General features: G+C 36.3%; 1 protein-coding gene across 10 annotated transcripts in view; it reads right to left on the reverse strand.

Moving 5' to 3' along the window:
- The window catches only part of STAU2 (staufen double-stranded RNA binding protein 2), a 172,941-nt gene that overhangs the window by 84,509 nt on the left and 66,782 nt on the right, over positions 1-21,650 (reverse strand). For all 10 annotated transcript variants that reach the window (XM_074882958.1, XM_074882976.1, XM_074882935.1 and 7 more), the window contains 3 exons: positions 17,978-18,115; positions 14,610-14,741; positions 10,629-10,689 (listed from right to left, as the gene is read on the reverse strand). In XM_074882958.1, the coding sequence (XP_074739059.1) occupies positions 10,629-10,689; positions 14,610-14,741; positions 17,978-18,115 (331 nt within the window). The remainder of the gene's footprint in view (positions 1-10,628; positions 10,690-14,609; positions 14,742-17,977; positions 18,116-21,650) is intronic.

The following is a 21,650-nucleotide window of genomic DNA, read 5'->3' on the forward strand; positions in this document are numbered from 1 at the left end:
TGTAATTGTTAGGAGTCACAGGACCTACAATCCTACCATTTAGCCCAACAACATTGCACCTTCTGCTGGACATTAACTTAGAGGTACATTCATGAAACATGTTAAAATAATTTCCATTTATATTATTTAAACCTGTGGGTAAATGTGCTATGAAAATATGTGGGCTAGCTATGCAATGTAATCACTAACATTTGAAAAACATGTCTTATTCATCCTTGGCAGTAATTGTTAGCAGTCTCTCACAATCTTCTGAAGTCTCCGAAAACTCCACACCAAAAACCTCTCTTACCTAAGAAGAAATTTCTTGATCTTTCATTGTCTACTTTTGCTGTCATGTACTAGACAACTGCAAAACAGTTGACTCCAAGGCAAGTGTACTATTAAGATATAAAATGGCCCAACTATCCTTCACAAGCCTTCCCCTTGAAGTGTAATCTCAGTGATTTGATTCTGCTTCTTTTCATAGCAGCAGTAGCAGAGGCAATCTCCAATAGATCTGTTGGAGTGGTGTAATTTTTATACCTAACCTTTTCTCTTTAGGGTCCCCTTGGCTGGGAAGACAGGGTGCCCTTGGCTGGGAACTTCTGTTTGGACCTTCACTCCCTTCCGGAGTTCATGGAAAACAAAACTAACCATCGAAGGGACTTTCTGCATGGGGAATGGGGTGAGGAAGGACAACAACTGGCAATATCACCAAATGAGCCTCAATGTAGTAAGACTCCACAAAAATGGAATTTGCTCATACAGGGACAGTGACAAGTTATCCCACAGCAGTGGGCTACTAAGATAAGTTCAGAGTGATGACAGTATTGCCTGCGCACTCACAGGTATTAGTGTGTACGCTGGTACCATTGGTGTCCCATTTTCAATTTTCTATTTCTGTCAGGAAGATCACAAAACATGAAAAGCTGAAATTTTGATTTTATCATTCAACTGCAAAAGATGACCTACAGAATCAGGCTTGTATTGACAATCTGCATATATACATCAGTGCTAATTTTATCTCTTTTCTCCTTGATCAACACTGTAGAGATACTCTTCCTCTGCCTTCACTCAATGACTTCTTCTGGTTCGAGGTCACTCATTGACTTGTCGTGCTTATGGACACTCATTATACTTGGTCTAAACAACAACTTTATTCTGTCTCAGAGAACTACAATTTTCTCCCTAGGCTCTCACCTGTCTTACAGGAAAGCTATACCTGTTGGTGTGTCGGAAGCAGTGTCAGCTGGTGTATGACTTCCCCTGACATCCCTGAAGAGCACATGCTCTTTCCTGCACTACAAGCCATGATATGGGGCATCAGCATGAAGGAGTGCTTTCATGTCTTCTGTAATGATGCAAAGTAAACCATGATATAATTCGGTTTATGATATGTTCATAATTTAATTTTATCACCCTGGTATTTGAAATAATCCATCACTGGATGAAGAAAAGATTGTTCATAAAGATATAATCAGTATTTTGGGAACTGAATAAAGTACTTGATAGATAATCATCAAAAACCTTTCTTTCAGATTATGCTACATGTATTCACATTGAATAAAGTCTTCTTATATTGTGCCGCTTAAAGTATGTGGCAAAATCTTGTAGCAAGGTATTAAGCAGGAAAAGTTAGAGCCAGATATAATCCTGACTTCGCTATTTTGTAGTTAAAATGGACAAAACCTTAAGAGGCATGGAGGACTTTCACATGCAATAATTCCTCATAATTCCTCCATAGTACATGCCCTAGAATATGGCCCATTACAAATCCACTGAGAGAAAAAAAAGTGAATTTACAAAACCAAATAACTGTTTCAGTAACAAGACTAAAAAATGTAAATATTATAATAAAAATAAATTATAATTTTATACTTCACTCACTGTAAAAGCCTATTTATATACTAGAATATTTTCAAATTTTGTTTTATTACCTCAGTAGGAACTCAGAAAACGTCAGTCAAACAATTGAATAGGCAAATAGTATAGCCATTATGTTCTCAGTAATTGTCTACGCACAGTCTTGGCTTGAAATACCAAGATGCAACCATTACCTACTTAACACAGCTATCTGTGGTATTTCTAAGCCACCAGCTACTGCAATATTCAGACATGAAAAAATGTTTTGTCATTACACAATGTCCTTCAATCAAAAGATCTCATCTACATGACCTTAAACAAACTGATGTTATATAAAGTCACTCATTAAAATACTAGTTTATTTAACCTTAAAATAACCATGATGCTGAAATAAATACTATTTAGTTTTTCACAAAGCCAGGTCTTGATATCCTTAATTTCACTGGATCATTTTCTGTACAGCCAAAAAGGAAATTGCATTATCACAGGAGACTTAAATTGTATACACTTCTATAACATTTGGTGTTTAACTCATGTGAAGAAAGTCCTTTGAAATCTTCTGCAGCTTTACTGCTGCTTGGGAACATAGGATTTTGGTAAAAATAAGACTTAGTGTTTGCAGTGGGGAATTTCTACTGGATATTCTATGGTATATTCCAACAGACAGATGAAACACCCACACCATTATTTTGACATTATAATTTCTGCATCATAAGTTTCCAACAATATATCAGTGTACCAGATAACCTAAGATTAAGATGAAGCAGGGTCTGAAAAGAACCAACCTAAGTGCAGAAGAAAGGACAGTATTCTTATCGATAAAGAGGATCAGCAAATTGGAGCAGGAGCAAATCAAGCTAGTGAGCTGGCAGATCAAGGTGCTTGTAAAAGCTGCAAGAAAGTGATTTTTGAGGGGGTACAGCAATTAGGAGAGTGCCTAAGTGCAACCGGAGGTGACCTGTGCAGGCAAGACTATTCATTAACAGATTAAGAGGGGAATGAGAATTGTGATGATGAAAACAAAGGCATGACCCACACATAGAAGAGATGAAAGAATGAGCAAGTCTACTAGACAAGGACAGAGAGGTTGCTGAAGCTAAGAAGGTCAAGGGGGACATCAACAACCACAGCATAGGTATGAGTGAAGATGAAATCAGAGGAGGAGAAAGCGGTTGGGGAGTGGAAGTCATAGGGATAAGATGTTTGATGTAAAGGAAAGGGGATGGAAGAGAGAATGGAGAATTAAGTCTTGGTTCTGGCAGCAATAAAGCCTCAGTTCAAGTGATACAATTCTTCAAGGACATTATTATCCTAGACTAAGGGTGAGGTACATGGTGGGTTCCAGGTTGGGGGGAAGGGAGTAGGAAAACTAGAAAATACTTCAGAAAGGTGGTAGCATTTAGAGAAAGACAGTATTGAGGTTAATTGTGTGATACTGCTCTGTTTGCGTGGCTCAAGACAGAAATCCAAATGCAGATAATTTTATTACATTATTAAATCTGAATTTGAGTGTTAGCATCAAAAAAGAGCTCTGCATTGCTATTTCACATGAGTTTTTTATAAAGGAACAGACTAGCAACCTTGAACAAATGTAATTCACATAGGAATTTTTAGGGGACTGGGAAAAGCAAAAGGATAATTTCTCTGAAATTATCTCTATCCAGAGCTGGCTATCTACTGTCATGGTGGCTGTTCCCTCTTAAGCAGTCTCCTAGAAAGCTGACTTGGGTTCCTTCTCAGCCTGAGGGCATCCAAACCACAGGCCTCACAGTCCAAGTGTATGTTTCTTACATATGCACAATAAATACTACTCAAAAACCAGGCAGCAGGTTGTTTGCAATACTTTTTTTTTTTTTTAAACCTGTATCTAAAATATGCAGAATATAATGTCTGTAAACCAGCCAGGGAACATCAGAATACATATCTGCACCTTCATTCACAAGTGCTTTAATCAACAGACAGACTACAAAGTCACAATTCCTTTAGATCACTCCTTCTCTGTGGATTTCTTGCATTTTGACAGCATCTTTTATTTTCTGTCTGCAAATCATAATGATATTAGATACATATCTACAAAAGGCAACTGCCATTACCCAGATTACTCTGTACCCCATGAGTAGTCAGTCTCCTTCTGGTGAAGAAGGAAACTAAATCTAAGTCTCCCAATTTTCTGGGCATGTGTTTAAAACACTAGGTACTTTAGAAATACACACTGTACTCTAAACTCAGCAAAGAAAGCATTGCATCAGAAGATGTGAAACTTGCAGTACATTAAGCACCTAACTAAGCATCTCAAAAAGAAAGGAGAAGGACCAATTGCAGTTGTGGTCTTAACACACCTGAGTTGTGCCCAAACCTCACCTACACACAAACATTCTAATTTGGATCTTGCCACTAGTTCTCAAAACAGCAAGGAAAAATAATCACACTCCCCTCCCTGTGTTGTTAATAAGGGTTTTTTTTCATATTAGGTGTTTTAGAAGGTTTTTTTCCAACTATTTCAAAAAATATATGCAAGTTTAATTGGTATTATTCTGGATAAATTATTATCTCCTCATTGCTAGATGAAACTGAAAAATAATACAATTATTAATAATGCCAAATATAGCATATATTTCCTAGCTTCAATAACACAAGGAAGAAACAAAATTGGACAAATCTCCTCTGCTTCTAAATTTAATTTTCCTATGTCTTCGATTAGAAAGAATACTAGTTATCTCAGACTGTTGCTAGAAGATGGGATGAATCCTTTTCTTTTTTGAAATTAGCACATCAACTCAGCAGCTACAGAGGCAAAGTGTTATTTAACGTAACCAACTGCTATAAGATACTCTGGCTAAGGTAGTGAGACATGCAGAGTGTGGAACTGCTCCCTGAAACACACAGTGATGGTATAATGTTCACCTGACAGTATGTTTGCTAAAAAAATCCACAAAACAAAACAAAAAAACCCCAAACCAAACAGATGGAAAACTACTGTTCTGCAGCCTGTGCTTCCTCAAATAAGTGGTGTTGTCAACCCTTCTTACCATGGTTTCTATCCAGAATGACAAATAATTCAACAAATGTTTAGTGATGTATCACTCTAGCTCCTAGCAAGAGCATATTATAATTGACGAAGTTTAGTAAGTTTGGAAGCAATTCAAAAGTGAAGTCCAATGAAACAGCAGTACTTAGTGAGCAACAATGCATACAACCCCCTGCAAACCACCTTTCAAATACACCCCCCAAAATTACATATTTCAGCAAAATGTAACATATATAAATTCCAATGTAAAATGTCTGAAATACAAAACAAAAACTTTATTCTTAAACTGTAGATTTCAGTTGCTGCTCATGGAAATATAAGGGTACGAAATTATCTACTGGAAGTCTTCGCCAAAATCACCAGCTGAAAAATAAACATGTAGAGGACTACAAAAAAATCTTTATAAAACTAGTGAGGGCCAGAACTATAAAGTTCACATAAATTTTGTTTCCTACAAAGTGAAGATGTATTAGTATGCAAAATTTCATAAATACATGATTTATTTTGCATTTATTTTGTAAAAAAAACCCTGTTAAAGAAACATCTAAGTAAGAATTTGAATGTAACCATACAGTTAGGGCTTACAGTAACACCATATATTTTCATATTTTTTATATTTTTAATATTCTTAATCTCTTATTATTTGTTTTTTTTATAAATACTAAAATACATTTATGAAAATAAAAAAAATAAAAAATACATTTCATAATGTATTATGAAAAATGCTCAAATTTTTTCATCACAGATTTAAGAAACTCTTCTGAGTATCTATTTGCTTTTTCTCATTGCCTTTTTTTTTACTGAGAACAATTGCATGAGATCAAGTATCTTTGTTCCTTAGGAGATCATCTGCTCCTGCTGCTCATTTACCATCTGAAATCATAATCATCTGTTGGTGACAATCTAATCATCTTCACAGTAACTAATTGTGATGTCACAAACAAATGATTATGATTTCAGGTGGTGAACAAACAGCAGGAGCAGATGTACTCTGAAGAACAAAGACTGTAACGTCATGCACGAATCCCTAGTAATAAAATGTTAGGCAAGAAAAACAAAGAGCCTGTCCTTTACAGAGAGGTAGAATTGCTCTGAATGTATTTTTTTTTATTGTTAGTTTTTCAATACTTACTTTGTGACTCCCAAAATTGCTGGAAATACAATAAAGGAAAACTATACTATGGAAAATTGAGGGTGGAGAACATATAAAACCAGTTAGGGTCATTTTTTCCTTGTTTGAATTATAATATATAAAAACACTGTTACTTTTTCCTTTTATTTTCATATATTTTTGTTCTTCATAACTCATCGACAGTTTCCCCTAGAACATGTATTGTATGATGTTTGTGATTACCCCATCCAGAAATATAAAACCAAAACATGTTCCCAAGAAAATGCACTTTGCATTAGGATTGTTTATTTGTTTCATGTTTTGATTTTGTTAATAATCACTAAAGTTAAATCCAGAGAGATAAATGAGCATTCTGTTGACAGTAAACATCTCCTGTATGGGCTGTAAATGCTTGTGGTCTGCCCACAGTGTCTCAAAGCTTCTTCCAGAAGCATCAGGGGAAAAACCTCACTCAACGTTCTTGTTATTTCACGTGTGAAAAATGTCTATAGCTTCTTGTTTAATCTTTAAGATTGTGAAATGAAGAGGAAAGGTAAGGAAGTAAACCTGAGGGAAGAAGCTCTGCCAGTGAGCAGGAGGATCAGCAGTGAAGTTTGCCACAAGGATAGCTGCAAAAGTAACATGATAGAGCAGAACAGGAGAAGTTAATTTTCACGGATATTTAATAGGGAATACTAAAAATGCATTGAGCGAGTATGTAGGAGGATATGGACCGTAGGGTATTTCTCAACAAAACCATACTAAATAATAAGGGTATAACAAAATCGGTTCTTTAACTGTTTTAAAATATATAACTGTTATGATTTTTGGCTTTGCTGTACTGACGTATACTTCACTTTGCTATTCCAGTTTTATTTCACACAGTTTCAGATGGAAACACAGTGCATTATGCACAGAAAGAAAGTGTATCTGCCTGCAAAAGGAAACTGATGCACAATACGTTGTCCTAGCAGGATATACTTGTTTTCCCAAAATAAAATTACTGGAAATCTGACTAAGAGCTGCCAAATGGTAGATGTAGCAATCTCAAAACACTGCATTTTCAAGACCACTGAAAGTTAGGTTCTAGAGTAACAACAAATGCAAACTCTACATTTCTCTTATAAGCAAGGATATAGAAGGGAGGAAGCTGTTCCATTTGCCCCCTCTAAAACTTCCTACAATAAAGATGACACTGCAAGAGTAGATTCACCTAGCAACAACTGACGCTCTTAAATATAAACTAGCATATTCATACATGAAAGGATGTGACATTTTTGATCTCAAACAGTGGAACTTGTTTGGAACTGCCTTAAAAAGCTCTGCACTTCACAGGTGCATGAGAGATCATGCATGCAAGTGATTTCTTTTATTCAGAAGGAAAATTTCCTCAGGTCTCCTTGACTACAAAGCTCTGAAGTTATCTTGGACTCTGGGGCTTAGGGGAAGATGCGACGAGTGCTTGCAGCAGAAACTCTTAATAATACTAGTTCTTCTTCAGGATTTTTTATGTATTCCCTGTGTGGGAAACTAACACATAATATTCTACAAGAAGCAGAGCAGGCAAAGTGCTCATAGGTAAACACGTACTGGCAGACCATCCCCCTACTAAATATTAGCACAGCATTTCAACAAGTAATCATGCATGTGGAGAATCGGTGAGAAATATCATGTGATACTGCACAGATCTTCTCCAAATGCGGCAATCCCCTGACCTCAGTCACGTCCTGAAAAACAGGCCTCTTCATAGAGCCATTCAGTAGAAAGGTATCAACTGAACTTACTGGTTACCTAAATAACATACAAAAACGTTCTGTACATTTTCTATCCAGAATCTGTGGTTCCTTCCTATACATTACAAAAAAATGGTGTGAAAGATCTACAGTATAGAAACTACTACAGCGGTTTTCTGTATAAAAAATGTACTTTAATAGACTGCCAAACAATATAGCAGATTGATAATTCTATCAGAATGGTCATTTAGTTTAGAAATACCAAGAGAAGTTTCAATGAGAAACTCAAAATCGCCTATTAGCGATTTATTCAGCCAGGGGTGATATCACATTAACACATTTAGAGAAGAAAAATGCATTTCTAGGTCTTCCATGAATCCTGGATAAGACTGTAAAGTAAAGAAAGACTGGTCTCTCCTCTACATAACTGCAACATGTTCATTTCCCTCTTATGCCTTTATATGGAAATCACAGTTCAGCTGTAAATTTTAGAGAAAATAGCCCAAAAGAAAAAGGCCCTTTATGAGGGAAGAGTTAAAAATTAAAATACTGATTTAAAAAAATCAGTAAAAAAATATATGCTTGTTGATAACATTTTGGGTTCAAACCTTTCCTATTTAGCAAAAGGATAGCACAGTCCCTCTGAAATAAAAGATGATACTTTAATCAGCTGATTATTATTAATGTTGCCTCTAGATTGGAACCCTCAAAAAAGGGATTAAGCACAGTGGTCTCTGAACAGCACTGACAGAAATAAATGCTCTATGTCTATTGACATGATAGCTACATCTCCTTTGATTTCCAATTTATGTGGAAATCAGAAGAATGGAAATGAAGGCATCTAGAAATGTCTTTCATTAGAAAACCATCCCAGAATGAAAACCTGTTTCTGTACTGTGGCCTGTGGTGGCTGCAAAAAGGTCTGTGAGCAGGTCAATCTGTGAAAAACAAGTTATTTGGTCAGCACAGGTTTAAAATACAATTTTGTTGATCTTGTCTCCTGTTGAGTGAGTTTGCCTTTGTGTTCTCCTCCTAGATTTGGATTTACATGTGTAACTGCCAAAGTTTTCTTGCCAAGTGAAACCTGGGAAAGAGACTGTTTTTTCTTATTGATGTAGTAGACGGTTGTGATGCCATCTATAAATACCTTTGCTACAAGACACTGCAAGGATAGGGGAGAAAAGCTGGAGGTCTTATTCTGCTGTCCCAAACTCCAATATGTTAATATTTAATGATGATGTTAGAGATTTTGACAATGCAAACAGAAATCATTCTAGAAGTATTGATGCGGACTGATGATAGGGCTGGAATGAAGCAATTAACAAGAAGTCTTAGATCCTGTAGAATCCTTCCTTTCAGGGAAACACAATGGCATGTGCCAAATCCAAGATCACTTTAAATACTAGCAAACTTTTGTGTAAGTTGAAACACAAATCATTCCCCAGGTCTACTGACTGGGAAGACCGTATATAACCTGGGACACTACTGAACCCCCTTAAAACCTGCTTTTAAGGACCATGTCCTTCAGACATATATATGCAAAAAACAGAAGGTAGCTCATGTGTGTCTGTTGTAGTACAGTTCTTAGTTGAAGAAGATAATATTTGGGACTCCTAAGAAGTTCGAAACTCAACACAGTTCTAAAGAAGAATCCAGGGTTCATGGAAAAGGGAAGCAAGTACTATTCACATTATCTTTACCACTCTAAACAGCAAAAAACTAGTTATAAAGTCACAAAGGGCTGTCTTATTCATTACCTGTTGCAGTGAAACTGAAGTTGGTTTTCACCGCCAAGATCTCTCAGGCCTTTGTGTCTATAGAGACAGTTCAAGGAAGAGAGAAACTACCAGTAGTAGAACCTGATCAAGAGTCAGGGATCTCTTCAGAAATTTTCGGCCCATACAAGTCCATTGGACCAAATGGGATATAGTCTGAGTCAACTGGCTTATGTCACTGTGAGGACATTCTCTATTATCTTCAAAAAGTCGTGGAGATCAGGAAAGATCTCCAATGCCTGGAGAAAGGCATCACCATCATAAAAGGTAGGCTGGTCAGTCTCCCTTTAGTCCCTGGGAAAATCATGGATTAAGTCCTCTTAAAGCCATTTGTGGGCACTCAAAGGAGAAAAAAAACATGGGGAACAATCAGCCTGAATTTATGAAGGATAAAAAACAGCCTTAACAACCTGATTGCCTTTTATGATAAAATGACTAGATTTATGAATGAAGAGCAGTGGATGTCGTTCACCTTGGCTTTAGCAAGGCTTTTGACATCATGTCTCCCACAGCATCCTTGTATCCAAGCTGTGATGTTAGCGTCTGGGTAGATAAATGATGAAAATCTGTTTGGATGATCAGACTTAGAGGACAGTGGCATGCTTTGGGGACCTAATAGCAGCCTTCCAATACCTAAGAAGAGTTTGCCAAAAAGATGGAACCAGGCACATTACTGAGGTATGTAGCAGAAGAACGGGAGATGATAGTCATAAACAAACAGGAGATGTTCTGACTGGGATAAAAGAAAAAAAATTCAATGTGAAGATAATTCAGCATTGGAACAGGCTGCCCAGAAAAGCTATGGAAGGTATCTCTCCGTCCTTGGAGAAGTGGAAAAAGTCATAAGCAACCTTGTCTGAACTCTGTACTGACCCTGTTTGAGCAGACAGTTTAGACAATCTCCTAAAATCCCTTACAACCTGAAGGATTCAATGAATCAATGAGCAAATAAAAATCTTCTTGTTCCTGCATTCATTCATATCTACACTTACACAGAGGACACTCAAAAGTTAATTGATCTAATTGCAATAAAAACCCTAAAATATTTACCAAAAGCACTTCAAGTGTCTCAAATAATCCAAATCCTACAGAGACAAAGAGAAGTAAGTATAAATATAAATTTAGAAAGCAATACTTACTGTTACTTGTTGGCTCAGGAAACCCAACATTCTGGCTGTTCCAACTCTTGTTTTCTCCAAGCTGAAACAGGTAGAAAAAGACAAATAAGTAAAGAGCAAACTACTCCTTAAACAGAACATTCATGTTTATAAATTTAGTAGAAAGAGTCTAAAAAGCATGACTTGGGATTGCCACATCTGCTCACAAAACTTTGCTAACGCATCTTAATTTTTGTCTAAAATAGGTTATTTGAAGAATGTACCCTTCATGAATAAACATTAACAATTATTGCCTAACACTGAAATATAAATGTTTCCCCAAGGATTAGGCTCAACTCAGTATGTTACCAAATCAGACTTAAAATCAAATGTTTTAAGTAGCTCTCAACTGAAAACATACACAGACAACAGAGAAATTACATTCTAAAACAAGAAGATTGTAATATCTGCCTATGAAAGAATGCATAAACACTACAAAGTACTTTGGGTGTAATTTTAAAATATTTACTTGCTAGGAATCCATTTAGTTACTGAAGTGGAAGCAAAAAGAGATTGCAATTTTCTATTATTTTAATATATAGTCTTTTTTGAGGGAGCTAATTATCTTCAAATTAATTTTATTATGTTTAACACTGGGTATTACTGTGACACAGAAAAGGGGAGCAATTAACACAGAAGTTCAAAATGAGGCCATTCCTGAAGTCTACACAATAAATAAGATGGCACTGCTCTAGATTTACGTGTAAATGTGGATAAACAAGTCCAAGCTTCCTCATGAACTAGGAGCTATTGACAACCAGCTCTATGAAACAAATGATCCTTTTCAGATTTCACTGAGATTTTGTATGCAAACAGAAAACCTCACAGCAAACCAGTCTATGTAACATGACAAAGCTGTAATAATTTGCTCTGGAAGATGGGGTTGATCGGAAAGTGGAAGACATGCGAAGGAGGATCAGTCAACTGAAATCTGCCTCTCCATCTCAGAGGTTGCATTGAGGCTGCTTGGATTGCTATCGTGTTGTAATTCAGACTACTAGATGATATGTTTTCCTTGGGAAAGAGGAGGGAAGAGCACACTATGCAAAGCAGCTATTCCAGTGATGGTTTCCCTGCCTTTCCTCATCATGTACATCCCAATGGGCTTACAGCCTAGGCAACGTGTCACAGAAATATTTAGTAGAAAGGGAGGATAGGTATTAGAGCTGGCTCTCCAAGTGGTCACCCACCTCCACTATAAATGTGTTTGTATTTACTGCTGCCTGTTACAACAGCATAGTTTTGTCATGAATCCATAATATGCATCTGTACAGCACGAGCACGCTACTACAATATGAGAAGAACATTTCCAACTTTCCTCATTTCTCTCTTTTTACTGTTTATTAACTTGATGATGATGGGGAATTTAACAAGAATCAGTAAGTTATCCTTGGTGCTGCTGTCGCACATGAATGCAATCTACTCTGGTTTTCTTCTCTCTAAGAGAATAAAAATGGCAAGAAGAAACAAAAAGATGGAAACATGAAAAAATGAAGGCATGACAACTCTCCATTCTCATCCATAGAGCTAAAATTCTGATAGCTGTAAGAAGTCTCCCAGGGCACTTTCAAATTGCTCTTCTCAGGGCTCTGCAGAAGCATTACTGATTTCTTCCCGGAATTGGAATACCTCAGACAAGAGCAGAGCCCTTACTTTTTTACATTACCTGAATTACCTGTTTACCTGTGCTGCCATCAGCACCATGCGTGGCTCTTGAAACACTCTTAGGTCTTCATTAGAACAATGAATACAGTCACATTTTATGCACCAGGGTTAAGGAAAAAAAATACTGACTTTGGTTTTGTGTTTTTTTTAAGGGAGGAGGAAGGGGATGAAAGGACTTGGGGAAATTGGGAGCAGGGGAATGAGAAGCTGCCTTTTTAAAAAAAGAATCAAAAACAACACAAGTGAAAATTGTCCATTTAGATGCCAGACTGGTACGTCAGCTAATCTACATCGGGCCCCATTTTGGATTCAAAGAGAGAAACAAGTGTCTTCTAATGGTACATTTTTATTGTGCAATTTATATGGAAGGAATTTTGCAATGCTCAAATTGGTAGAGATCTAAGAGTTATTTTCCGTCTTCTCCAGCACAGTTTATTTTAAGAATTAAAATGCTTTCATCTACACAAACTAACTTGTGTATCTGCAAATATGTTCAGTCTGTTATATACAGAAGATAAAGCCAGATGTTCTAGATATTTTATGTCCTTAACCCCAACAAAGCTATAAAAATTTGTTCTATGGTCTTGAATACTGCCACTACATAAAATTTGAGCAGTTCACATTTTTGGGATACAGTGCCATGTTTACTCATTGTGTTCAGAATAATATCAGACCACTGTATGGTATTCTATCAATTCTAAGATATCTATGTCTGCAAGTATGTAATTGAACCTGTTTTCTTAGACAATGCACTTGTAAGCAATAGTTTAATACATGTAGGGAAATGAAGCAGCAGTGCCCCTTTTTAGCCACTCAGTTTTTTTAAGGATTTCAATGTAACCACAAGTTTCCACTGTGTAGAGCTCTCCAAAGCAGCTATGTTGTGGGCTGAATCTTTTCAGGCTTTATCTCTGAAAATTACTGAGGAAAAATAGCTCAGCCAATTTGAAATCCAAACCTATGTTTTCCTATTAGAAAAAAAAAGTTGACTTTTCCATTTTGCTTTGTTCTTCAGAAAGCCCTATGCAAACTGGCAGTCAAGAAAAAGTTAAAACTGGTAAAAAGCATCTTCCACAGCAGAAAAGTCTCAGCATTCTGGTGAAAATTAATTATCATTTGATTCTGTCATAAGCTTTTTTTAAAATGGCTATGACTGCACAGTGTGTTATCACTAGGAACTCTTGCTTAGAGTATTGCACACTTGCATATGACTAAGATATATAGTGAAGAACGTAGTGAAGGTGAGTGTGAATAGCATACATATTGCTGCTCCTCTCAAAGGAGAGGGAAACAGAAGGAGGTGGAGCCAAGTATGGCATTTATCTGGCTAGGAGTATAGAACATACAGAACAGAGTATCTTCCTATATATGGTGGTTTGGGGTTTCTTTAAAGAAAAAGAGAGGGTGTTTCAGAATATATATATACACATATATATACTATCTTCAGATTTATCATGTTGTCCCTAGAAAAGCCCAGCAGAACATTCTGTTGACCTGAGCTAGCTGGTGCAGCCACAGCAAATATTTAAGCCATGATATATATATATATATATATATATATATATATATATATATATATATATATATATGCACTGACTCTGCATATGACAGAAGCTGTTCAGAGTCCACAGCTTGGCTAAATACTTTACCAAATACCTTTTCAGGATACAAAAGGCAAAGTCTTAACACCTAATTTTGGTTACAAAACCTCCCATCAATATACTCAAGACAGGAGAGGGGTGCTAATTTCCACATCACTAACATAGAAATACATACCTGCAACACGTATGAACTTAAAATGTAATTCCTTCTCCACAAACGAAAACAACACACATTTTCTTTCTCAGTCATCAAACCTGAAAAGGCCATTATTTTTCTGGAATGCTTTTAGTGCATATGCAACAGGAAGACAAACATTGACTACTATGGCTACTTCATGTGTGAAAATTACTAACATATTCCTCTCGGTGCTCTCATGGATGTCCAAAATGGAATAAAAGCATGTTCATCCTCATTTGTAAGGAGAAATACGTGCACATGTCACATGTACACTTTTGCACACACACTATCCTATGGAACTACATTTCTGTTCTTAATTACTTTTACAGAAGGAGAGGCTGCACTTACTACTAAGTGTAGCTATGGAACTGTAGCTAAACGAAGTCTAATCCCTGACAAGCAACCCCCTAAAACAGGGGGTGCACAAGTTTAAGCTTCTGTTCTTACTAAGTGATTATCTGATACAGATAAAAATCTAGGCAAGGGTAAAATATGGGCATCATAAAAATTAGTTCTCACCTTTTCTGGCTGGTCTTGAAGAGGAGTAGAGGCTTTGTAACCCAACTGTAGCAACATTGCTTCTGCTGCATTTCTTTTAGCTATTTTCTTGTTTGGGCCTGTTCCAGTAGTAATCTCATTGCCTACTTTTACCTTAAAAAGAAAAAATTGATCATAAACACAATAAATACAAGACTCCTTAATATCACCATGTAACAATCCTGCTGACCTACCAACAACTGTCAGCTTTTTTGATGAAGATGTAATCTCAAAAAAGTAAGAATAGTGCAAAAGGGGACTACAATACTGCTTCACACAGAGGAGCTTGTTTAGATTTTTCAGAAGGTCCCCAAATTCGTACTAAAGAGCTACGTTTTTCTGTATCTCAGTGCACACACAGTTGTCTCTTTCTTCCACCTGCCACTGTGTCAACTCCATTTTCCTTGCTGAACATCTCCCTCACTCTTAATGCAGAAAGTGCTACAGGATCTGTACTTCCTCTTTCTTGTAGGAGTGTTGCCTGCAGCAGCTTCCCCAGCATCATCAGGACAGTATTCAGAACAATGAAGAAACAAACAATGACCTGGAGATTTAAATGAGAGCGGTTTCTAAAGAAAGAAGAAAACCACGTTCCTCCCACTTCGTTGCACTGCAAGGAACATGGGGGCTGGGGCTGCTTTCTTTTTCTGCACTTACACCTGACAAGCTTTTATCAAAATAGTCTTTGGAAAGAAGGCTCCTGGTTGGACCTGTGGTCTGTACTGCACAAGGGGTTTCCGACAAACAAGATGCCTTTCAGAAAACTAGGAAAAATTAAAACCTCAAAATAAAGACAAATTATAGACAATGGATATCCACAAAGAGTGAGGCTCTAACTTATTCCTTGGCTTTGGTACCATTCTTAAACTCCTGAAGCTGTATGTGTCTGGTTTGTGATATTAGCACTGTCACTGATACTCACTTATGCAATATTCATAGCTCTTTGACAGGTATATTTCACTCTGTCCATTAAGCCATTTTATTTGCCAAATTTTCTCTTAAAATAGTGTATCGTTTCAACAGTGTCTTAAAAAAGGGAAACAAAAAAAAATAGCCAAGGTGATCTGAATAAGAGAAACCTTAGAAGAGAAACCTTAGAGGTGAAAGACCTGAAATAGTCTGGAAGAAGCTTTAAAAAAATTCGTAAAAACAGGCATACAATTGTTAAATAAATAACAAATGTTATTTAGTAATTTATGTTGTCAATATTTATTCACTTTCCTTAAATTATCATGTATATATTTTCTTAAAAATTTTAATTTTTCTTTACTCAAATGCCTATTAATTCTAAATTCAGAGAAGTGGATGTAAATAAATAATAATGACCATGAATATCCCTGCAAAGTATATATATAATTAAGCAAAAACATTCGGCTACCTAAACCAGAAATATTCATAATCTTCAATTATAAACCTTATCTTCTGTGCAGTTCTGCAATCACAATTAGAAAATAGCCAATTTTCTACAAGTTTATACGCAATAAAATTGAGGGACTTTAATGGGACAAGACAAAATGATAATTTATAACATAGCTCACAATAAATCAATGTGCTGCTATTTCTCAGACCTGTAAAACTGGTTTAGCTATTATTATAACCTCTATCGAGGATTAAAGGTCTGACTACAAAGAGAAAGAGCTTTCTGAAATTAACTTTGGGAACAGAACACCAACTAATGTCATCAGAGGTTTTCTTCTGTTTATCTAGTAGTCAGGACAAGTAATTGGATCCATTTCATCACATCTAAACTTGCTCTTTATGTGACAGATAAAAATGAACATATTATCTCTGGATATTTTACTTCCACATTCAATTAAATTAAATGAAAACATTGTTTAAGTCGTTTATACAAAGGCTTTTTATTCTGATAAGGCTTTTGCATGTCATAATGAGTCCACTGAGACTTCCAAAAAGCAGGAGAAACAGCAGTATGATTTTAGTTTGAAAATATTACGAAACGGGAAAAACGGAGCTACAGTGTTTAAAAGTATTCATAACAAAGCAACTGTTCTATGGAGTTTCTTTGACTCTTTCTTCCACAAGCTTTCTTAGATAAGGGACTCTTCTACATATTCACTGCTTTTAAGATTCTTTTTTTAATTCAAACCAAAGATTTTGTCATTATTGAGACTCCTCCAATGGAAAGCCAGATTCTCAGTCCATCTTTCTAATACTGGACTGCATTACACAATCCTCTTCTGACACCTCACACAACCATCTCTAACTGTGGACACTCCCATGGGGGTCTGAGCACAGAGAAAGGGATTGTCTGTGATACCATCACTCTTTTTCAAATACTTCCAGGTACCATAAAAAGCTGGAAACCCAAGTTTATATTCATAAATCAGATTCTGCAACAAAAAGAACCCAATATCTTCTTCTGCTTCAGAGAGAAAAATAATAAATCATCCAGAAAGACCACTGAGGTCCAAGGAAATTAAGATTGCTAGCCTATCTTGATAGACATGAAGGAGGGACTTAAAGGTTTAAGTGAAAACATAACTAATTTTCTGGAGAAGGAGGTGCTAGAACATCATAAATTCTGCTTGTGATCAGAAGTGACATTTTGGTGTGGTTTGTAGATAACAAGTCAAAGGGATGTTGAGGTATGCCATTCTGAACCATTCTGGCACAAAATTTCCTCTGAGTGAAAACACAAGAGAAAAGAATTCTTTCCTGTTCCTAATCTTTCTCAAACTGCTGTTGTGCTATCTAACAAAATATCATGGATATATCAAATCTTTGTAAATGTTCTTAATTTAAAAATTAAAGAAACATCAATGATCTACTGTTTCTGTATCAGGTCCAGAGGCTTTAACCAGACAGGCTAAAATATGTGATGGAAGGCTTTTTTTGTGGTATTTCAGATATGAACAAAGCCACAAAGAAACTGATAATCTGAAAAGATTTACAACACTATTTTTTAAAATCAAAATGTTTGGTAATATGGAGATAATTCATATCCATATTTCAGAATACTTGTTTGTATTGCAATCCTCTGATCAACAATACAAAAAATTATTTCTTTTTTTTAAAATAAATCATGAACCATCAGGGATAAAGACAGAAACCATCGGGTGAAATAAAAATAAGAATAGTATAAAAAAAGCAAAATCACTACAAGAAAAGCATCCAGAAGGCACATAACCCGATTGCCAGTTGTTTCACCAAGAGAAAGAAGAAAGTTCAAATAGGCTTTCTGATACTTTATTTCATACTCTTCTTGCATAACAGACTGTAAAGCAAAGAGCTAAACACAGAGGGATCCACTTCATATTATGCCACCATTTTGCTTGAGTTTGAACATAATATAGCAAGGGCATTATCTCTAACGTGACAGCAGATGATACCTGCATAACAAACTCTCGACGGCGAGGCATTCCTCTCTCTGACAGAAGAACATACTCTGGCTCCTTCTCCTTTTTGGCCTGTTGGATCTGAGCCAGACGACTGATGGGATTCATTCCTTGACCATATTCTGGTCCAGTCTAAAAAAGGTTTAAAAGAAAAAAAAACATTATTTCAGCATATATCCATACAACTATTATGCTGCTTCAATAAATCATTTACTAGGGTTACCCCTTCTTTAATACTCCCTTTGAGAGAGTAAGAAGCAAATTTCTTCACATCTTCCGATCCTGAGCCAGAAGATAAGAATCCTCAAGCTCAAAACTGTCACACAAAATATATATCTATTGTCTGCCACTGTTGCAGGTAGTGTGGATATGTAGTATCTGTAAGCTATTAACAATACCCTCATATATCTATGAAGGTCCTATGGGGATGGATGAAAATTAGCAGATTCATCAGTCAATTATATCTCATTGCCCTATTTCTATAACCCTTCCCCCTAACCCCTTAAAACAGGTTGCTGCAATGATGGAACATGCAGTACGCTAAGAAGAGGTGGGATTTACATAGGACAAACCAGATTTGCCATATAACAAGGAAGCTGCCTCTCTCAGTCTTCCTGCCTTCCTTCTCACTCCTGCCTTCCATCCTACAATGCAACTAAAGGTCTAGAAGGTTTACTCTGTGTGTCACAGGAGTTCACCCTCAAAATACTTTTATGTAGTGAAGCTAGAGAGGAATATCTCCAATGGCTACAAATGTTGCATATTGTAAGCCATCCACAAAGTATTTCAAATGCTTAGCAGACAATAATCCTCACAATAACATGTCAAAACATATGGTTGGTGGGGGAATTGATCTGACTGGGGGAAAACAAAAGGACTGAGAGACTGGTCTGTCCAAGATTACACAGACAAGTGAAAAACTACAGTCCTTACAAACTATCTAGGTCTGAGACCCTTTTAATATGTTATTACTCACATGGCAAATGCTTTCTCAAAGCAAATAGCTATGAAAATATTTGTTTGCAGATCTTAAAGAGAAGAAATCTAAGACCAAAAAAAATTTATCTGAAGTCATATTTAACTGATTTATATACCACAGCACAAAGAATGAACTTGCAAATGTAAATGGTATTTGAATGTAGAATTTTTTTATGTTATTGAGCTATTTCCTTTTCATGCAGTCACTTGCAGGATAAGAGAAGATCAGCACTCAGGCTCGTTTGATCTCCTCAAATAAGAACAAGTGGTCCAGAACCTAAAGAGATGATCAGCAACTGAAGGCAAAGACCAGAGAGGGATACTGTATTAAGAAAGCTGTGCAGCGAATCCTACATAGTGTAACTGCTGAAGTTGTTAGAGAAGATGTAGGTGAAAGAATTAAGACAATGTCATGCACAAGGGCACCTGCGTGGGCAAGAAGCCAGGCAGAGACAAAATGGACAGCAGGCTAAATAAAGTGTAGGCCATAAGATATAGACTCATAAATATATATACAAACAAAAAGAAGCTATTGTTGTCACTTTTTTTGATGCTCAAAACACATGCAGGTTAAATTGAAAGAAATGGGCTCACAGAAAGCATTTCAGAAGTTTAGATATTAAAAAAATAAAAACCTTCTACGTATCCAGGTTATTTTTACTATTAATGTCTCTTTCTAAGATGGCCAACTTTGGATAATTCAATGTAACGTTGTAATGGTAAATGGTATATGGTAATATAAGAGATTTTTACATTATTATACCCTTAGCATCTTTCCTGAGAAAAACTTTCCAAAATGAGATGGTCAGAGTCAGTATCTTTTTCAGATCTTGCAGCTTTAAAGCCACATTAATGCTGATGGTTTTCCATTAAATACTTTTTTAATGTTAATTTTTTCCTAGACGTTTTTGAGAATTTGATCCCTAGAATTTCAGTAGGAAATGGGTATCTAATTAACCTAGGGTTTTTTTGAAAAATCACTCATTCCGTTTCGAAGGCAAATGAAAAGAGAAAGATGATGAAGTCCTTTGTACATTTTCCAAACTCAGTTTTGCACTCTCCAAAGTATTTGCTTATTTTAAATGGCTTTTCTGTTGGCTGCTCCTACAGAACTCTGCACCCGGTGTACTGAGTGTAGAGATTTCTAATGGCCACTTTACTTTTAGTAAAGTAAGTACTGATTTACTTATTTTTACAATTTATCAATGTAACACTCGATGAGGACTGAGTTTAAGCCATAACGGTATAATGCTGTTCAGCCTAACATAATGCAAGCTGTGGACATAAAATAATCCAGAAAAATTGAAGATATTTTTTTAAATAACAAGAGGCAAATACAGAAAATGAAATTAAATATAGGTCCTAAAACTATATTCTGAAGCACAGGTTTTGGATGTGAAGGTTTCCTGTATTTTCCTGCAATTCTAGTCTCAAAGGTCCTGATCTGCATAGTATGGGGCAAAAGTGACTCTGTAACACCAGAGAGAAAGTCAGCAACTCTCCATCGTTATTTACACCAACCTAAAATAAGCATGAAAGGCTATTAATGTGCCCTTACGTATACCTAAATGACTATCCAACATGACAAACTATAGAAAATCATATACAAAGAGTTTAACCACTTCATCACAAAATAATACTTCCTAAAATAAAATAAAATGTAGCAGATTTTGGCTACTTCCAAAGCTTTGTCTTCTGCACTGAACAGATGACAAGTTAACCTGATTAGTTGTTCAGTGCTGAGACTAGGTAGTGTTGCTTCATAAGTATATGGACACTATGTGGCTGCTTTTGTTAGAACATTTGGAAGACTAATTACTTCAGACGACCCTTTGGTTTTGTATGAATTTAGGATGAGTAGACAAACCAGGGCTAGCCACCACAGACTGACTGAATTGTAGAAGTAGCAATAAAACTACTGCCACCAAGAAGAAAAGCATCATTTACGAAGCTTGAGCTCACAAGAATCTAGAGCCTCTAAAGGAAGCCTCATCAGCGTAGCAAGAAGCGTATTAATATCCTCTGAGACAGGGCATGTTTTAATGTAAGGATGATTCAAAGTCTGCAAGTGCTTCATGGGCTGTTCAGTCAATTTTCTATCTGTATTTGAGAGCTAAAGAGCATTATCAAACACACACTAAATGCAACACGTGAAACAAAAAAAGTATTGTCCTTTGGCGCTTGACAAGTGACACACTAGGCTGAGATGTCAACATACTCCTGGTCTTCTTCCAAATTTTTCAAAAATCAAATTGAAGCTGAAGCCACAAAACTCCCAAAACCTAGCTCCACAAGGGGAGGAAGTTGGACTGTGCACCATTTCCCCACATACCTACTATTTCAGATATCTCTTTCCCTCTTCAAACTGGGAAGTGGGGAAAAGACCAGGGAGAAAACCCCCACATATGCTAATAGGGACTCCCATAAGAGATGATGCTAAAAATTCACATGGCTGTACAGAGCTGCTTGGAGGGTTTGATGCTCCACTAGACTTAAACCAAACCCCTGAAGACTTCAGTGATGTGAGCTCAGTTCTTAAGCCTTTATGATTGAGAATTTCACAGCATTCTCAGAATTTAAAAAAGCACAGGCATATTAGCACAGGCAAACAAGTAACAGAAAGTGATAAATAAGCTTTTACTGATTTTAAATCTGTGTAATTCACTTACTTTCTGAGCAAACGTTCTTA

This window comes from Strix uralensis, chromosome 1 (assembly GCF_047716275.1).
Source record: "Strix uralensis isolate ZFMK-TIS-50842 chromosome 1, bStrUra1, whole genome shotgun sequence".
NCBI classification, from domain to species: Eukaryota; Metazoa; Chordata; class Aves; order Strigiformes; family Strigidae; genus Strix; species Strix uralensis.